The sequence below is a fragment of the Cyprinus carpio genome, unplaced genomic scaffold (assembly GCF_018340385.1).
Source record: "Cyprinus carpio isolate SPL01 unplaced genomic scaffold, ASM1834038v1 S000006752, whole genome shotgun sequence".
Taxonomy (NCBI): Eukaryota; Metazoa; Chordata; class Actinopteri; order Cypriniformes; family Cyprinidae; genus Cyprinus; species Cyprinus carpio.
The window spans coordinates 236,948-255,462 of record NW_024879351.1 but is presented as its reverse complement, the minus strand read 5'-3'; the positions used below and the strand labels follow the sequence as shown (position 1 = coordinate 255,462).

Genomic DNA, 18,515 nt, shown 5'->3' with positions numbered 1-18,515 from the left:
TCATGCTGTTCTCCGCTTAGGGATTGCATGCCTTTATCAATACAGCTAGCACATGAAAATATGTGGAAAACAAACACGTACCTGGCTCTCAAGGGATAACTGAACTTTTCTTTGAACTGTCAATAATAGCTCAGACCCTTCAAATTTGTGCTGCCCAGAAATATTTCACTAGTGAACCTCAACTAAGGTCCTCAGAAAGTAAACAAGCGATGAATCAGATCTCACACAGAGTGGAGGATCTTTGGGAGTTAACGTTCATGAAATGCACAAATTCCAAGGACAGGAGGGCTGTTTAATATATACGGGCAAATGCCCTTGATTGTTTCCACTGGATAAACCAAACTGTATGAAGTTACTGATTGCCCTGTTTATTTACTGTGTCAACAGGACACCGCAGATATCCCTCGAGTCACCTGATGACAGGGTCGGCAGCTGTATAAAGGGCATTTTTGGTGTTAACTCATGCAGTTGTGCTCTAACATGGCTAAAGCAGTGATTTGTGTGCTTCTTGTATCTCTGTTTGCCTGCTGTAGATCTGCACCAGTGGTAAGTTCAATTACTTTTTGTATAGAATAGAGTTATATAACAGGAAACTAACATATTTTTAAAAAATTCATTAAAGAAATCAGTTTGATGCTAAGAGCAAGTACTATTGCATGCATTCTCTGTATGTCATGAAGAGTTCTAACTGTGTGTAAACTGTATGTATCTATGTATATATATATATATATATATGTATGTATGTATGTATGTATGTATGTATGTATGTATGTATGTATGTACTTTGTGTTGTATTACCTTAGCATTAAAATGCAGAAAACTAGTTAATGCTGCTGTGTGAGCATTTTAAATAGAATGGCTGAGGGAAGGCAAATTTGACCGATCTCTATATTTCTGCACTCTTTTGTCATAGAAATGCACTGTAGAAGTTTACCCAACTATGACAACTTCTGCTTCTGAGAATCACGAAACGGTGAAAAGCGTCCCATTATCTGAGAGATCACGCCTGTCAGCCGTAGACTGTGCATACAGCCAAAAAATCCAGATTAGGTTCTTAAGAATAAGAAACCTAGCCTATCAGATTAGCTTTCTGTTTGATTTTGCATGTTCAGGTCTTTGGAGGGGTGAATTTTGGACAGAGGCTATGAATTGAACCGGCTGAAATCTCTTACAGCACCTTTTATATTTAACTTGGCAGTGACACAAAATCTATAAAATGAATATGAAAGCTAAAATGTCCCCTAAATTGGCCCCTTCTGGGTGAGACAAGGTACTTTCAGTTGTTGGAGACCAACATATGGGTTGCAATGTTATCTGCACTCTGCCATACTACAAAGTGCTGCAGTAAACGCTACAGAAGTCAACATCTGAAGTGGATCAAAAAAGCTCATCAAAGTTGTCCTAAAACATGAACGCATTTTGTTTTTATGCTTAAGGACAACTTTGATGAAAGGTTTTGATCCACTTCAAATGTTGACTAGTGTATACGTGGAAAAGACACATATACACTGCTGTACGTCCAGGCGGTCACTGACCCAACAAACGCCTCCGAGCTGATACAGCTGCTTCCATTACTTCTATTTAGCAGTAATACTAATTGCTTATTAATAAGGAATACAACAAGATATTGAGTTTAAGACAAAATAATTTCAAGCACAATTTCCAGGACAAGGAGCATTTCTATGCACATTGACTGTGTTCCAGGGTATTCACGGGGGTTCGGATGTTCACTGCCCTTTGACAGTGAAGATCCTGGATGCTGTGAAAGGGACTCCCGCTGGAAACATAGCTCTGGATGTCTATCGCCAAGATCAAGGTGGGACATGGGGAAAAGATTGCCAGTGGGTAAGATCACATTAGCCGTCACACTCTATAGATAGACTTTTGATTCAAGTATATAATTATATATTAAACATTAATTAATTATATTTCAGATTTTTCATCTCACCTAATTAGATCCCAGTGGATGATTTTAAGTGTGAATGCTACAAGTAATTCAGTTTTAATATTCATACTGTTTTGGGCTCGATTTGACCTCAGCAATGACATTTTTGAGTCAGAGATTCATAAAATATTACAGTTCAATGCTTTGTTCATTGCACTTCATTCATGTTACACAGGGTCTTTGGGACAATAATGTAAAAAACAGTTCATGAAGGATTTTCTAAGTATTATTAAGAATCAAATGATGAAAAAAAATAAATAAATAAATAAATAAAAAACACGGATTGAGAGTATGATTTGTCCTGAAATACAGATTTGGCTCAGATATACTAAATTTATAGGAAACAGACTGTAATACATTTTATTTATTTTGTATAAAAAAAAAAATCTGTTTCAGTTTTAATGCTGCCATTACTGTGGTTTTGTCTGTGTAGGACAATCAGCTCTGTTCTCTATTCTGCATTTTCATTTTAGCCTCATCCTCATGGTTCCTCTTTCCTGTCAGTGTTATTATCATTAATGAGCTCTTCCTCTACCACAGGAAAGTAGATATGACTGGTGAGGTGCACAACTTGATCACCGAGCAGGAGTTCACTCCTGGCGTGTATCGGGTGGAGTTTGACACTAAAGCCTACTGGAAGGCAGAGGGTCGTACACCTTTCCACCAGCTGGCCGATGTAAGTAGCGCTTTGACGGAACTATATATTCATGAGCATTTAATGGTTGCCAAGTGATGGGTTATTGTTGTATCAAGGCTCCGAAACCACAGGACTGCACATAGTCTCCTGACCTTGAGACTACTTTGATTATTATTATTTATAACAGCTACCTACTAGACTTAAATATAGCAAATTTGTGTATATTAAAACCCTGAATGATTGTCTTGGATGTGAACCAAGAGCTATATTAACTGTGGGGAGGTAAATATTTTAAGAACCCATATCTTGTTTTCTATAGACACACAGTAATGGAGAGTTTTAGATAAGAGGACAGAGCATTCAAGGACAACACATACTGAGCACACATGCAGTGACATATATACACATATGTAAAGAAGACACAGGTTTGTATTTCTCAGTTGTTCTATGGTCTTTTTGCAGGTGGTGTTTGAGGCTCATGCCGAGGGGCATCGTCATTACACTCTGGCTCTTCTTCTGAGCCCCTTCTCTTACACCACAACAGCTGTGGTCGTCAAAGCACATGAGTGACCACATACAACAGATCTACATCGACACATCTACACAGAGAAATTACTTTTCATCCCAGGTCCAAGATTAAGAATTTGCCACACCTTGCAATGCCAGATTGATTGCTAAAATTCACAAAGTCAGTATCCTGTCAACATTAAGATTTTTAAATGTTTTTGAATGAAGTCTCTTATGCTGACCAAAGCTGCATGTATGTTCAAAATACATTAAAAGCACTAATTGTTATATATATATGAATGACTAACTAGCCATGATTTTTTTTTTGCATTGTTTTGTAATAAATAGTTTTCTTGTATTCTAAAAATCTGTTTTATAATCATTGATAACACTTTACTTAAAATATTATGCATTGTATTATCTCATGAATAATTGTAACCAACGTTATAATAGATCATGCACATTACAATACAAACACACTTCTCTGTTTATTGTTACACCTTTAAAAAGTATAATGCATAAAACACATGACAAACAAATATTTACATCTTATAATGCATTTTGCATTTATTTATGAAAAGATATAATGCATTACAACCCCAACATTATGAATGCCTTCATAATGCATTATACATAAAGGATTATACAGATATCTTAATAACACACACTAATCGCATCATCAAGTATCTGGCAGTTATTCACTTCGACTTGAACCATGTGTTATGTTACAGTTATTCACCAAAGCCAGTTTTTACTTGCATATTGGTGCTTGGAAACAAGTGTTAATTTTGGACCTTGATTATACCCCGCTCTCCCTCAGACCAATTAAAGAGATCAGACACTAAATATGTTTTCAACTATAAAGTCTTTTAATGATCATTACAGAGCGAGACGCAGTGACTTGACTTGTTCAACAACAAAAACAAAACAAAAAATCTGGAACCAGGATTGTACATGTCAGTCAAAGCAGCTGGCATCTCATACTGGTGTTACAGTTAAAGTGGACCCTCAAACACAGCAGAAGATCCTCATGTTTTTCAGTTCCCATTCAACAACCAGCAGACATTTCAGTTTTCAAGTCACAGTTCCAGTTTGAAATAAACTTTGTGTAAAAGAAAATGTAAATGTGCACCCAATTTAATTTTTTAACACCATCCACACGCACCCCACTGCACATCTCAACAAACAATGCGAAAGTGTAAAAAAAAATAATAATAAAATAAAAAAATCAAGGCACAAATATGAATACTGCAACAATGTAACACTCTACACATTACAGATCTGTAATGGTAAATAAATCATCTCTTAAAATTCTCTATCTATTATTTCTTCTGGATATTTTCAGACAGCTGAACAGGATGGGGCAGCTATGAGAGGGGTGGGTTGGGTTGAAAAATGAGATGAGAATTAATCTAAATTAGCAGACAGCACTGAACAAAGCTTCCTCAAAAGCTATGACTGACTAACCACCAGATCCAAACACACCAGAGCAGTCTCACCGGTAGGTTTTACATAAAAAAAAAAAACCCCACACACTCTTCATTTCAGGAACATTACACACCACAGAAGAGAAAAGAAAAAAAAAAAAAGAAGAAGAAAAAACAACTTAACATTCAGTTTTCATATTGCAACCCACCTTACTTTAAGAACAATGTGTAACTTTCAGTCCCGATCTGTGTTCCAAATAAAACAATTTCGCTGTCGTGCAAAAGCTAATGATTAATTCGTAACAGGCCTATCTGACTTCGTATTGCAGTATAAGACTAATCATTACTCCAATAAAGTGCCTGCAAAACAATAAAACAGTGCACTGTGAAGGCGGAATGACACTCATTTGAGCATTTTGGAAACTAGTACTCATAAGCCACACTTCTCTTTTCAAAAGCTTAAACCCAGTCTTAAATGCCACTCTTTTTTCATTAAACAACACCTATCAAGTGTTTATATCTAACCGGCTGCTTCAACACAAACACAGGGCAAAAACCAACAGCTTGCCGCCAACTTTGCTTATGTTAATTTGTTGGCCCTGTGCGGTGGAAAAGGGAGATGAGGGGTTTTTTTAGTCGTGTTTCACATCATTCTACAACAATCCTCTCACACTGAACTGCACATGAATGTGACGCCACATATACACAAACTCACTTGAATACACACTCAGTGTGTTTAGACTGAGCATATGTCCTAGAGCTATATTTCACTATACAATGCTGAAAGATGAGTAGAGCGAAAGGGAAGAGGGAGAGGAAAAGCATACTTTGGCAGCAGTAGCCTCCATATCATATTCAGTATATTATATGACAGCATTCTTTGATTTCTAGTTTGAATTGGCCAAATGTTTTGTTTGTATCCCATAACCACAGTAAACAGTTCTTTTCAGACCCAACTGTAAGTCTGATGGTATAAGAAGAGACTGTAAACAACAGACTGGGCACTGGAGATCACGTCGGGGACACCATCAATTGGAGGAGACCGTACTAGTGTTAAAATGACATCCACTCTGAAAAAGACAAAGCAATCGGGCGACCAAAGAGAAGCCATGGCTCAACCACACCTCAGAGACACGCAGATGGAAAGAGCCTACAAAAATCCTTGAAAGCAGTCGCAGCTAAGCATTTCCGCGAACTGTAAGTGTGTCTCAACTTCAAGTGTAACAAAGTGCAGACACAATCTCGAAATGGACACGGGCACACACACACACACACACACACACACAGAGACCGCATGAGAGAACATGAAACAGCAGTTTTAGGACATTTATATGATAAGTTAAATTATACACAAAAAATGAATGCAACATGTTATATCGACAACTCCAAAAAATGCAAATTACATACAAAAAAACAAACATGGACCAACAAAAAGTTTTCCTTGTAATGCTCGAAACTTTAACAGCATAAAGTCGTCATGGCCCAAGTGTACTCCAGGTGCCATTCAAGAGCAATGGCGACATCACTCTCTCATCTTGGCCTTATCGGAGCACAATGTCACTCTGTCCTTCACTACACACACAAACAGACAAAAACACACAGGTTGAGACACACGCCAAACCCTGTGAAAGGCGTTTTGGCTTTAGCAGCTGCAAACCCGACTGACCACAGGTCTTCCTGCGAACGAACTCTCGTAAACATCTTCTTTCACTACTGTGGAGTGCACTTCAAAAGCGAGACATGAGAATGATTATGCTATTAACAAAAGTGAAGCCAAAAAAAAAAAAAAAAAAAAAAAAAAAAAAACATTCAATATGACTAAAAATAAAAGTTTAAGAAACAAAATATTTGCGTAACAAAAAATAAATTAAGACATGCAGCATGTAATGACATCTGTATGTAATTTTTGATTAGTTTTACTGCATTCTATAGTCATTGCTGATATTTTTTGTCCATCAGTCATGTGTCCCAAACCATTGAAGATAAAAAAAAAATAATAATAAAATTAATAGAAATCAAAAACAACAAATAGCTGCCAAAAAGAAGAGTGTTTCCACTGGAATCACAGGCGTCTTTTGGGGGACAAAGCTAAAGCATAGTTAAAAAGGCCAGATATTTACAGGGGAGTCTGGGTCATGCATGCAACTTGTCACAGCCTTCTGTATAGCCATAGGATTTGGGAAAACAAAACCCATAACACACCACCAAGGTGAAATGTATATCGCAATACAGGAACAAAACGATCTGAAGTGAAGGACAGATTTAAAATACATCCATTTAAACTGCATTGACGTCTTCTAAACAGTTGTCTCTTCAAAGAAAACAACAACAACAGATATGTATAAAAAACATTATACTAACAGAACATAACAAAAAGTCTCTTGGCGTCAAGAGTGCTGTTGCAATGTAAAACCAAGCTTTCTACAATGTAAGCACAGATGACTGGATCTACAGAGTTTGATAGCCTATAAAATTCTGTTAAGGCTTCGCAGTAAACATCTGATTTGTTGACGCTGGAACTCCCCACCTTTTTTTAAACGTGTTGTGATCTGATTCGCTAAAGCCAGCATGGACATAGGAACATGCAATTAAACGCACGCAGTCACGCTAATACACTTTCACAGATATGATCCAGTACATACGCACACATACACACACACACACTCACGTCACGCAACTAACTGTGCATGAGACAGGCCTCTGCCCTCCTCGCTTCTGTTTTTAAGGGCATTTGGCATTGATACATCACATTGTTTTCACTCGGGGGCAGGGGGGGGTTCACATCCTGTCAGTACTCTGCTATGGGGGCTAGCTCAGGATTCAGATTGACCGTGATGTTCTTATACAGGCTGCTCAGAGAGATCTCCGGAGAGTACTGCAGATTGTTCAAGCCGTCCAGATGCTGTCGTTCTTTAGAATACCTCAGCAACTTATACCTGAGGGGAGGGCGAGATGAACCAGGGGTTAGTTTGTCCTTGAGATAATCGGCTACTATATGCAACGCAAATATGTTTTTGTCACACGTAGGTCAATCCACTCTGGGTTACACAGAAATAGATGAATACGAATTTTGTTTAAGGTCAAGTCAAGTGTAAGCGGGTCAGAGGTAGAGATTGAACAGTGCAGTGACAAGAAAGCCATTTTCCACTTTTCAACGGAGACTGAGGAAGAAGAAGGTCTAATTAAAAGTTTCCTTCACAAAGTGCTTATAAGAACAAAAAGGTGCTTCCTCAGTGTTGTGGACCCGACACACTGCTAAGCACGTAGTTCCTGTTTCTTATTTATATTGGCTTTCCTAATAGTGCTGGTTCTGCCACTGGAAAACACTTAGAGAGAAACTATCACACTGAATAAATTACCTTGAGAACATAACATTTGGATTGACAGTGCAGTGGAATAAGTAATAAAATCTAGCCAAGAAACATTTCCTATATGCCATCAAATATTTAATAGAAAACCTTAAATTGGCACAAGAAGAAATATAATGGAAAGGTTTGCTTCAGAAACAATGGGAAATACTAATTTTCTGTTTGAAAAAAAAAAGAAAAAAAAAAGGTAATAATATATTATTCTTATATATATATATATTTGGCAATAAGAGTACTTTTTAATTAAGAATTATTTCTTATATCTCTGTTTTGATTTTATTTCAATGCATGTACAAAAAAAACTTTGAATGTGTTAGGCCTCTATTTAGGACATAATTTGAAATAATTATATAACATTACACTACTGTTCAAAAGTGTGTGGTTAGGATTTTTTAAAAACATTTTTTCAAGAAGTCTCTTGTTTAAACAAAAATGCATTTATTTAATTAAAAACAGTGAAAAGCTTCAGACATCATTCTAATATGCTGATATGAAAACAATAAACAGTTGATTAAATGCTTAATATTTAGTGGAAATCATAACATACTTCTTTTCAGGATTATTTGATGAATAGATAGTTCAAAGGAACAGCATTTTTTGAAATATATTTTTCTAACAAAGTAAAAATCTTTATAGCAGCATTTTTTTGGGGTCAATTTAATGGGTCATTGATAATTTTTATTATTAATAAAAAAAAAAATAAAAAAAAAAAAGACTTCTCAAACTTTTGAATGGCCATGTACATTAGTTAATATATTAGTACAAATTTCTGCATGTATAACTAGTGTTTATGCATGTGTGCACACTGACCTCCCCAGGAACTGCACCTCTCCTCTGTGGTGATGGGGGATAGATTTGTATTTCCCAATATCACCTTCTGGCCTGGTCACATTGAAACCTGCGTAATGAACCCTTAGAACAAGAAACCCACCCACACACACATTTGTGTTACACATACATCTATTTGTTTATGGTAACATACTTCAGTCACACACAGCATCATGGTGAAGCAACAACTGTTCGTTTTACAAAAGTAACTAGATAGTTATGAAATACTTGTTACGCTGATCTTAGGAATACACACATACTACTAATTAAACATAACTGACCTGTTCCAGAGGTCATCGTCCTCTCCTCCCCAGCCCCAGAATGCATTAGGAAAGCCATTGATCTTGAGGAACTGTTTGACAGTAAGTCCACTGACTCCAACCAAAAAACTCATTATAGGGAAGACTGAAAACACAAACACTCAACACTTAGCAAACTAAACTACAAATATGCCATCATTAATAAATAAAAAATAATAAAATAAAAAAATACTAAAAAATATATATATATATATATATATATATATATATATATATATAACAACATATAATATATATAATAACAACAATAATAATAATAATAAATAAAAATAAAAAAACAAGGAAGGGGGGAAATAAAAAGCAAAAAAAAAAAAAAAAAAAAAAAACATAAACCTTACCATCAGGAATCACTTGAAAGCAATAGGCAACAAAAAGAAAGTCTTTTTAATAGTACAGACTGTCAGACTACTTCATAAGGAGATAAGGAGGAACAGCACACATTTACTTCCTTGCAGTTTGTGCAAAGCAGTTTTGGTTTCTTCAACCAGAAATGAACAACCGTCCTTTCAAACTCAACCAGAGCAAAGCTGCACCACTGGGTCTTCAATCAGTCCTTGGTCACATGCAAAATAAGGGTAAATTCTCCAACTACCTCAAACACTTTTGAGAAGCAATCAGAGCTGTGTTTACAATTTATTGCACTAATGATATAAAGTGCATAACAAATAGCCCTAAAATCTGCATGTCCCTAAACGCCTTCAGTGCTACCTAACATCTGAAGTGCCAAAAAAAAAAAAAAATTATGAACCCCACCCTTGTATTTCCTTTATGTGATACGCAGTTACAATACAGCAGAACGTGACCTTAAGGAACTGCAGGACTCTGAAGTTAGGTTTCTTAAAACCCATCAAAATGGTTTAGACAGATATTATGGATTGGATGAATGAGGAAAAGGAAAATGTTTCAACATTTCTTTGAAATGTAAAAAAGAAAAAGAGTCTCATATGGTATGAAAGGATGACCAAACAAGCTTAATGTCTGGCCACACTCTTTTTCTTTGGGAAACACAACAGCCAAATTAAAAGCACATTCAAATCAATGCAAATTTACACTGAATATTCAACTTGAATGGTATGGTGTGGTTGTAGTTTTGTCTTAACTAAGTCTATTTATTTTTGCAAGCAACAACATCGTTCATAAGTTCATGTCAGACTAAGAGGAAAAACAACACCACGAAAATCACACTGTAGGTTAAACTGAGAAACTCTATTTTAACACAATATTTGCTGGCATTAAAGGTTTTTCAAGAGGTTTTTGAAATGTATGCTGGGTTTGGTTGAATGAATTTGAAATTTAACTTATTTTTTTCTCTCCTTTGGTTCAGTGAATAGGTTCATTTTAGATTAAACTAGAAAGATAGTAACTCACAAACACTCCAACCAACTAACTAAACACAAACACTGGTTACATACATTAAGATCTGGAAGGGTCTACAGGCAGTGGATAACATCATAACAGCTTATACACTCACACACACAACCTAAACACGGCAATGTGTGCTCTATAACACTAGACTCGTTTAACACAAGCCTCAAACTGTTTAAAATACGCACTTTGAAAACAAACTGAACTCAACTTAGCTGCATTCAAAATCTGGAACACCAAGAGCTGGGCAATAAGGAAAATAAACAAAACAATCAGAAAAATGACAAAAAGGGAGGGTAAATTAATGAAATAAAGAGAGCGTTTTCTGCATCAGTGCTTTCTGATAACTTACATGTACATGTACTTGTCAAGCTTGGCGGCGAAGTGTCGAGGCATCTGACCACAACCGTAATAATTACGGTCGTTTTCTGGGATGTGATCGACGTCGTGAAACACCACACAGTCCCAGTCCAGGTCTTTCATGGCCTCTTTAAAGCCCACGTTAAACAGCATGGCACGGTTAAATGGCTGAGTACCCGTCTGCAAGCACATAAACACAAGATTGAAAAAAAAATATGATTGTTGATTGATTTTCTCAATCATTGGTACATGATACTGGCACTCTGAGGTCAAATACAAACTACTGAAGTAGACCATCAGTGGATGGCGGTATCGCATCAAACCAGTGTATGTGGCACACCTGTTCAATGACATAAAAGGCAAACTGCAAGCGTTGGCGTTGGAGCATAGGGGCGAGGTGCTGAAAGAGAATGGGAAGATGCTCATGACGATTCCTAAAGGGGATTAAAATGGCCACCTGAAAGAGAGCAAGAGAGAAAACCACAAAACCGGTCATGCTGATGTCCTAAATGACCTTTTTGTTATATATATGTAGGTCTGACCGTGACTGTGACACACCTTCCAGCGTGGTTTGCAATCTTTGGGCTTCCAGTGGCCTCCAAATCGAACGTCCAGATTTTTGAGCCTCAGTTCGCTTTCCTCCATAGGAACCTCCGTCATGTTCACTTCCATCTGACCCTCTGCAAGGAAATACATCAGCAAGGAACTAAGCAAAAACAGGCGCTACTAGCACAGATTGAGAATAACATTTCTTTTGCAAAGCTGAAAAAGCTCCGCATAAGTAAAACCCTCTTTTTTTTTTTTTTGTTTTTTGCAATGGAAAGTGTGAAGACAAAAAAAAAAAAAAAAAAAAAAACAAGCTTTTGACACCCAATACGATGGGTGTGCCTCACACAGAGATGCATGAGATACAAAGCATTTTAAACCTGAGAAGTCTAGATTAAGCTAATTGGATAGAGAGATTTTAGAAAGCCAACATGCAACAAACAAAGGTCGTTTTATGTTGCCTTTTAAGACTCTTTAGAATGCCTTCTTTTGGGCAAAAATGGGCATCAGAATTTATCCTTCACAGGAAAGGCAATATCATAATGCACTGCACCAAGTTTAGCGGAAAAAATAAAATTAACAGCGAGTGAAATAAGAAAAATGTCTAGACATATGACATTTATCACCATGTGACCTACAAACGTCAGTTGCGGCGCTTCACTGACATTCACAACTTCTCTCCTGTGGCCTCATGGGATATTAAAGTGTTCACTGGATGCACACTTCAAAATCAACCAGAAACGAGTATTTTTGTAAACTCTTTCTGAAGACAGACTAGTCTTTTCGCATACTGTTTGTATCTACTATATAGTAGGAAAGCACACAATTTTAGAGCCAAAAAATACAGTTTATTTAAAGCAAACTAGTCTACCCAGAATTCGTGCCCTTTAGCATATATGTACACTTATTTGAGTTTTGCATAATTAGCTTAACAACACCAAACTAATATTCAAAGAATTTCTGAGTCAAATAAACAAACGCATTGTTTAACTTACTCATAGAAGGTAACCTTTCGGGACAGGGCAGGTTCTGAGCGTATGTGAAGTTTTCAGGGAGGTATGTGGTTGGCTGAGCGATATACTCGCTAGAGTTATTTCCATCTGGATAATCTGTTACAACAAAGACAGACAGATATACATTAAAGTCAATGTGAATTGCTATTCCCAGTTTATTTTCATAGTGTGAATTATTTTTCAGTGAAACGGTATTCGATGAGAAAAAAATATGGGATGGCACTTGGTTTTATCCATTGGGAATTGATTGAACGGTGATATAAAAAAAAAAAATAATGAAGCCAGACTGAATGAGAGTGTCTAAATAGCTCTTTGGCTATTGGTTGAGATCATTTATCAGACTGCGCAGTCTATGACACCAGAGAATTTTTTATTTTAGAAGTTATTACGTTTATTTATTTTTTGCAGTGGAACAACATTGATGAATAGTTCACAGGGAGGACCAGGGATATTCATTAAGTGAGAAAAATAAGGTCAAATTGATTTCACGTTTACTTTGAAGCCAAGAACCAGGAATATTAAGCCGAAAAGTGCACTTCCCTTCCCGGCTCATTAACAGTCAGCATGGTGTAATTTGTGTCATGATTTTCATTGATTTTTGTATCCGTGTGGACATTAGTGCTCTCAAAAAAAATGTTCCACTTAGTAGTGTGCATCCACACTTACAGTTAATAGTGTACACTTTGAAAAACTTGCACACGCTCAACGGTGTGTACATAAAGTGGAAATTTAAGTATACTCGGGGGCCTTTGCAATAGTGTTTAGTTCAAAGATCAGTCTGGTCAATGTTAAGATGAAGAGACGTTCACTCTTACCTGTGTCGTTAAGAGTAAGCTGTTCTTATTGGTGTATAGCCGATCAGTGTGACCAATGGTTCGCACATTGTCTCGCAACATGATACCCCCTGAGCCTGTACCATAAAGAAATATGTGTTGACTGAAACAAAGAAAGAGAGAGGTGTAATGAATTTCCCAAATGACGCAAAAAGATGAAACAAACAGAGGTTAGCAGTACATAATCAAATATGTAATAATCATAACAGGAATATGCAATTTGCACACTGTTAAACAACTGTTAGCTGCACAGACAAATTGAATGCTTTTGTTTTGAGTCTCTTTCCTCTCACAGAAGAAAGAAAAGCTCCTAAGAGCAGCATTTTGAGAAAATGGCACATGTTGAACCTACAAGCTCCTATCATTGTAAGCATCAATGGCTGCCTCTGGTTTAGTCTCGGTTCTTGTCAGTGTAATGCAGTTTTAATGGAAACTAATACACAGAGGTTGTGTCAGCATTCCTGAATCCATATATGAGGAGAAATGAACCGAGATCAGCAGAATGCCTACTGCTGAATTTCAACTATAGGTTTGAAGTGAAGTCTGTACCGAGCTTCATATCCTCAGAAGGGAAAAACTATATAAGTACATAAGTGTAAACCCATGACATCTGTGTAAAGATCTAAATGAGAAAACAATATTTCGGTTACTGCATAAAAAGGAAAAGCCTTTACACATATATGCATGGGTAACAAGGTATACACAATGTTATAAATCTGTTGTTTCGCATAAAAATTTCTAGTGATAGGACAATGCATTAGACGGGCATTTGAACATGTTCACATTATCAGTATTAAATGTATACTACCAATTGAACTGAAATGCGAGTGTAAATGGTCCAGTCCTTCTAAAATTTTTACATTTTAGAGTGATATTTTTTGCAAAAATATTGTTTTTGTTGAAAATTAAAATTCTGCATTTATCCTATATAAATTGTATTTTGGATTTTAAATAAAAATAAATAAAGTTGTATATATCAAAAGTGGCCCAAAAGTATATCCACACCCATTTTTTTGCTGGGTTACCACTCATTTCAAACCCGTTAAGCATTAATAAGGACTTTCCTCTTTTTGCTTCTGTAACCGTTTTCTACTAATCTTGCGAAGGGATGTTTGAAATGTTGGATGGAGGGATTTGTTCTCTTTCTGAAAGGTAATACATGGGGTCTAGCTTTTAAGCTCCCAATTCATCCCAAAATGTGATTCAGTGGGGATTGAGGCCCTGGACTTTGAGCTTCATATACATTTATAAACCGATTTCTTTATGGTAACTCATTGCATAATGAGCCATCCTCACGCTCAAAACGAAAATGGCCTCAATCCACTACAAATGGGATGAAAAGAAATGTGTGTGATATTATAAACAGTGTCTACATGTAGTGGTCTACACATCGCATGATATACTGCAAAAACACTAGTATGTTTCTAAAATAAAAAAATCTAATAATAGTAGTCTAGAAAATGAAAAAAAAAAAAAAAAAAAAAGGTTTTATTTGTGGTCATATCTATTAAAACGTTAGCTTTTGCTGTGTGGAAAACTGCAGCCCATCAAGGAAGGGGATCCCAAATTAACCCTCCAAGCCTATGGAAAAAAAAAAAAAAACACATTGGTTCTTCCTAACTGCCCGGAGCTCTTCACACATTAGACACAGTCCACGTGAAGGCCGTTCACAAACAACCGGTGAGGGAAAAAAACATTACTTTCTTGGGCACTGCTTATACAAACACAGCAAGAGACTATTAAACAGGACTCGGCTGTGTCGTGGGTCCCTTTCTTTTTCACGTGAATCATTTTTCCAGGGGACAATTTTTATTTAATTTACAGAGACCAAAAAAAGACAAGGATCATGCCCTCAAGCAATTATATTCCTCTCCAGAAGTCTTTAACAATAGATAGCTACTTCGTTTTTATGGCTACAACTTAACCAACCCAAACATCAGCTCTTACTATGAGCTCTTTAATTTTTACATTAGCAACAAACAAATGATTTTCAGAACCACCAATTCACAATACCCGACTTCTTGGACCGAATTCTCTTCTTAGTGTTAACATCTTTGAAGAATGCAAGCCAAATAAAACTTATTACTTTACAGGTACAGTATGTTTTTTTTTTTTTTTTTTTTGTGAACATTTGTGCTTAGTTTTTTTTTTGTTAAATGTTAGCACAACATAACATCTAAGTACTGGGTTCTTAATTTTTAGTACTGCATTATTGATTAACATTTAAAGGTAATATCTATTAAATGAAACTAATAGCAAGTTATCATTACAAAGGTCGTCATTATATTTAAACAGACCTACAAGGTTTAAATGACATTAAAATACATTTTTAACGATAAAATGCTTACTGTATTCAGCAGTACACTTCAACCATATTAAAAGACAAATAAGAAAACTAATATATATATATATTTGCAGCACATCAATTAGATTCCAAATGAACTCCCCAAGCCTATGAAAAAAAAACACATTGGTTCTTCCTACTTCCCAGAGCTCTTCACACATTAGACCAACTTCCATTGAAGGCCGGTTCAACAACAACGGTGAGGACAAAACATTACCTTTCTTGGGCACTATTATCCAACACAGCAAGAGCTATTAAACCATGACTTGTCTGTGTCGTGTGGTCCCTCTCTTTTTCAAGTGATCAGTTTCCAGACAGTTTAATTTAATTACAGAGACCATAAAAACACGGACATAGCCCTAAAGCAATAATATTCCTCTCTCCAAAGTCTTAAAAAGATAGCCTACAGTTTTATGGCTACAACTTAACCAACAATCCTCTCTTAATGAGCTCTTAATTATACATTACAACAACAAATGAGTTTCAGAACCAATTTCAATCTACTTCTTTCGAACTTCTCTCTTTCTTCTGTTGTAACACCTTATGAAGTGTAATGCCAACGTAGTACTTATTACTTTATACAGTATTTTTTTTTTTTTGATTTCTTTATCAACCATTGTGCTTTAGTATGTTAGTGGGGCTCTACATAACTCTATACTGGGTTCAATTTTAGTCTCTGCATAATTTGATATTAACATTTAAAGGTAATATATTATAAATGAACTAAATAGCAACTTTACATACAAATGTGTCCATTATATTAAACACGACAACAAGGTTTAAATGACATTACAATACAATTTTAAACCTTCCCATAATGCTTTTCTGTAGGGGTTCAGCAGTACACTTCAACCATATTTAAAAGACAAATAAGACACTATATATATGTATATATATATATATATATATATATATTATATATATAGAATATAATTAAGTATATATATATATATAGCTTTACATCCAACCAAAGTTAAACTAACTGCCTTTAATATAAAGTGTAACTATAATAATTTAAATTGAATAGTAAATAGCGTGCAATTATGTGCATTAAGTTATTAAGTTTATTTTTTAGGTATTTTATTTCTTTTGTAGAAAGTATGGTTTTCTCAAGGGTGAAATGTAAGCTAGAATAGTATTTGTATTAAAAATATTGCATATAAATGATATACTTCATTTTTATTAGATTTGGGACACCAGTTATGATTTATAAATGCATGTAGGTTGGTATGTTACTCAACAAATACTACTTCGCTTTATAGAAACCATAGCGGTGTACTATGTTCATACTACACATAGCAGAAACTGTGCTAAACAAAGCTGAAGGAGAAATAAACGTACTGTAGTAACTGGGGTTTATGATAAGTTATATGGCAAGATACAACTGAGATTCATATCAGCACTTTAACAGCACATAATTACCTCAAATATACAAACTTAGACAAAACAGTTGTCGGCCAAGGAAGGTTTAAACCAAGCAAGAAACCACTGAATGTTGTCAAAGGCCAACTCTGATTTAATTGTGGGCTCTAAATCAGACGCGGGGTAGCATGTTTCTACCCTCACAGTGCACGGGGTTTATTAGCAACTGCAGCTGACCGGTTTTTAAACCCGATCACTATTAACTTTGTGTGGGAGTGAATTGTCGTATCGGAGTCGTGAGATGACACGATTCACGCGCGTTTATCGCATCACTCCACGCGCGACACACGCGTTATCAGAGGCGCTTAACGTTAAACCTATTCCGGAGCCACAGTAGATGAAGTAGAGCAGGTCCGTGGACATGGAGAAGAAGAAATGAAGCATTAAGGAGCGTTGACAACCGCATCAACCGCCTCCACTTCCACATTATTATCTCGGTACTAGCTATCGTCACTCCCATAAAACCCTCAGGATCGAAGAAAAGAGAAGCTGTGTGGCTCGGTGAAACTGGACAATCTCGGGGGAACTGCTGCGCTAATATCGGGTCTGTAAAGTAGCATCGTTCAGTCAGCTGGATGCAAGGCCGCAGTCTCGCTCCGCGCTCTCAACAAAGTAAGAAATTTCCAGATCAAAAATAAATAAATAAACACCGGCTACATCAAACGCGTCTCCGGGTCGGGTTGGCGGTCTGCGCGATGCTTTTGTTCGGTGCTGCTGCTGGTTTGAGTTTTCCGGTATGTTTCTAGGGATCGCAGACACGGTGCCTGATGATGTTTGATTGTTTGGAAAGGAATGAGGGAGTGAATTTGGTGGTGCGGGACCTGCCCTTCCTCCCTCCTTTTCCCCCTCTCTGTGGAAAATCCCCCCGCGCTCCACGATCGGTCCTCCGACACGCTGCGTGAAAAGTCGCACGCCCGCAGGGTGAAACCGCGGTGTCCGGATCGGTGTAGGAGAGGCACGCGAAACGTGACGGGACTCGACCGGGACTCCTTCGATTTCGGTTCTGCTGTCGGTGCAGGTGCAGACACCGTTTCCGGTAGGCGTAACCTACAAAATGGCTTCCGGTGAGCGGCGTCGTCCATGGGGGTGCACGCTTGAGGGGTTGTTTTCAAAATACACGTCTCGACGCACTGAGCGAAGTTGTGCTGTCCGTAGCCACAATTAGATAAAAAGTGGTACTAAAAACGACTTTGTACAGCAGAAGCTTGCTGGGACACCTAAGTAGTTTTCGTACCACTGAACAGATGTGCCTTAAATAGTTACGTTTTTAAAACATGAATTCTTGGCTCGTTCAACGCTACATCTATTAAAAGTAAAATTTTTGGGGGGGTGCAACAAATGCAAGGAATACAGAGAACGCGGCACAATTCTGTGCATGTGACTCACAAATGCAAGTTGTTGTTGTTTTTCAGTTTGTGAGCATTTATATATACAATATACAGTGGCGTACCAAATGGAGGAAAAGGGGGTCAGAGTGCATAGGGCCCAGAGGCTTAGAGAGGGCCGACTGTACTGTATATGCAAAGACTTAGTAGGGGCTGTCAGTGGCATAATTAGATTGTCTTCAGCTGTCCCCTAACAATACTTAAAACTACCTGCC

The 18,515-nt window shown here is 36.9% G+C and overlaps 1 protein-coding gene and 1 pseudogene across 1 annotated transcript; one reads left to right on the top strand and one right to left on the bottom strand.

Annotated features, from left to right (window-relative positions):
- Window positions 1–465: 465 nt before the first annotated feature.
- ttr (transthyretin (prealbumin, amyloidosis type I)) lies at window positions 466–3,383 on the top strand. Its single transcript, XM_042755827.1, is given in 5 exon segments — window positions 466–546; window positions 1,705–1,827; window positions 1,829–1,845; window positions 2,486–2,621; window positions 3,045–3,383. Coding segments are annotated over 5 exon segments (450 nt in total). The 5' UTR covers window positions 466–480; the 3' UTR covers window positions 3,153–3,383.
- Window positions 3,384–3,937: 554 nt separating this feature from the next.
- Window positions 3,938–17,997, bottom strand: LOC109052535 (annotated as a pseudogene).
- Between the last annotated feature and the right edge of the window lie 518 nt (window positions 17,998–18,515).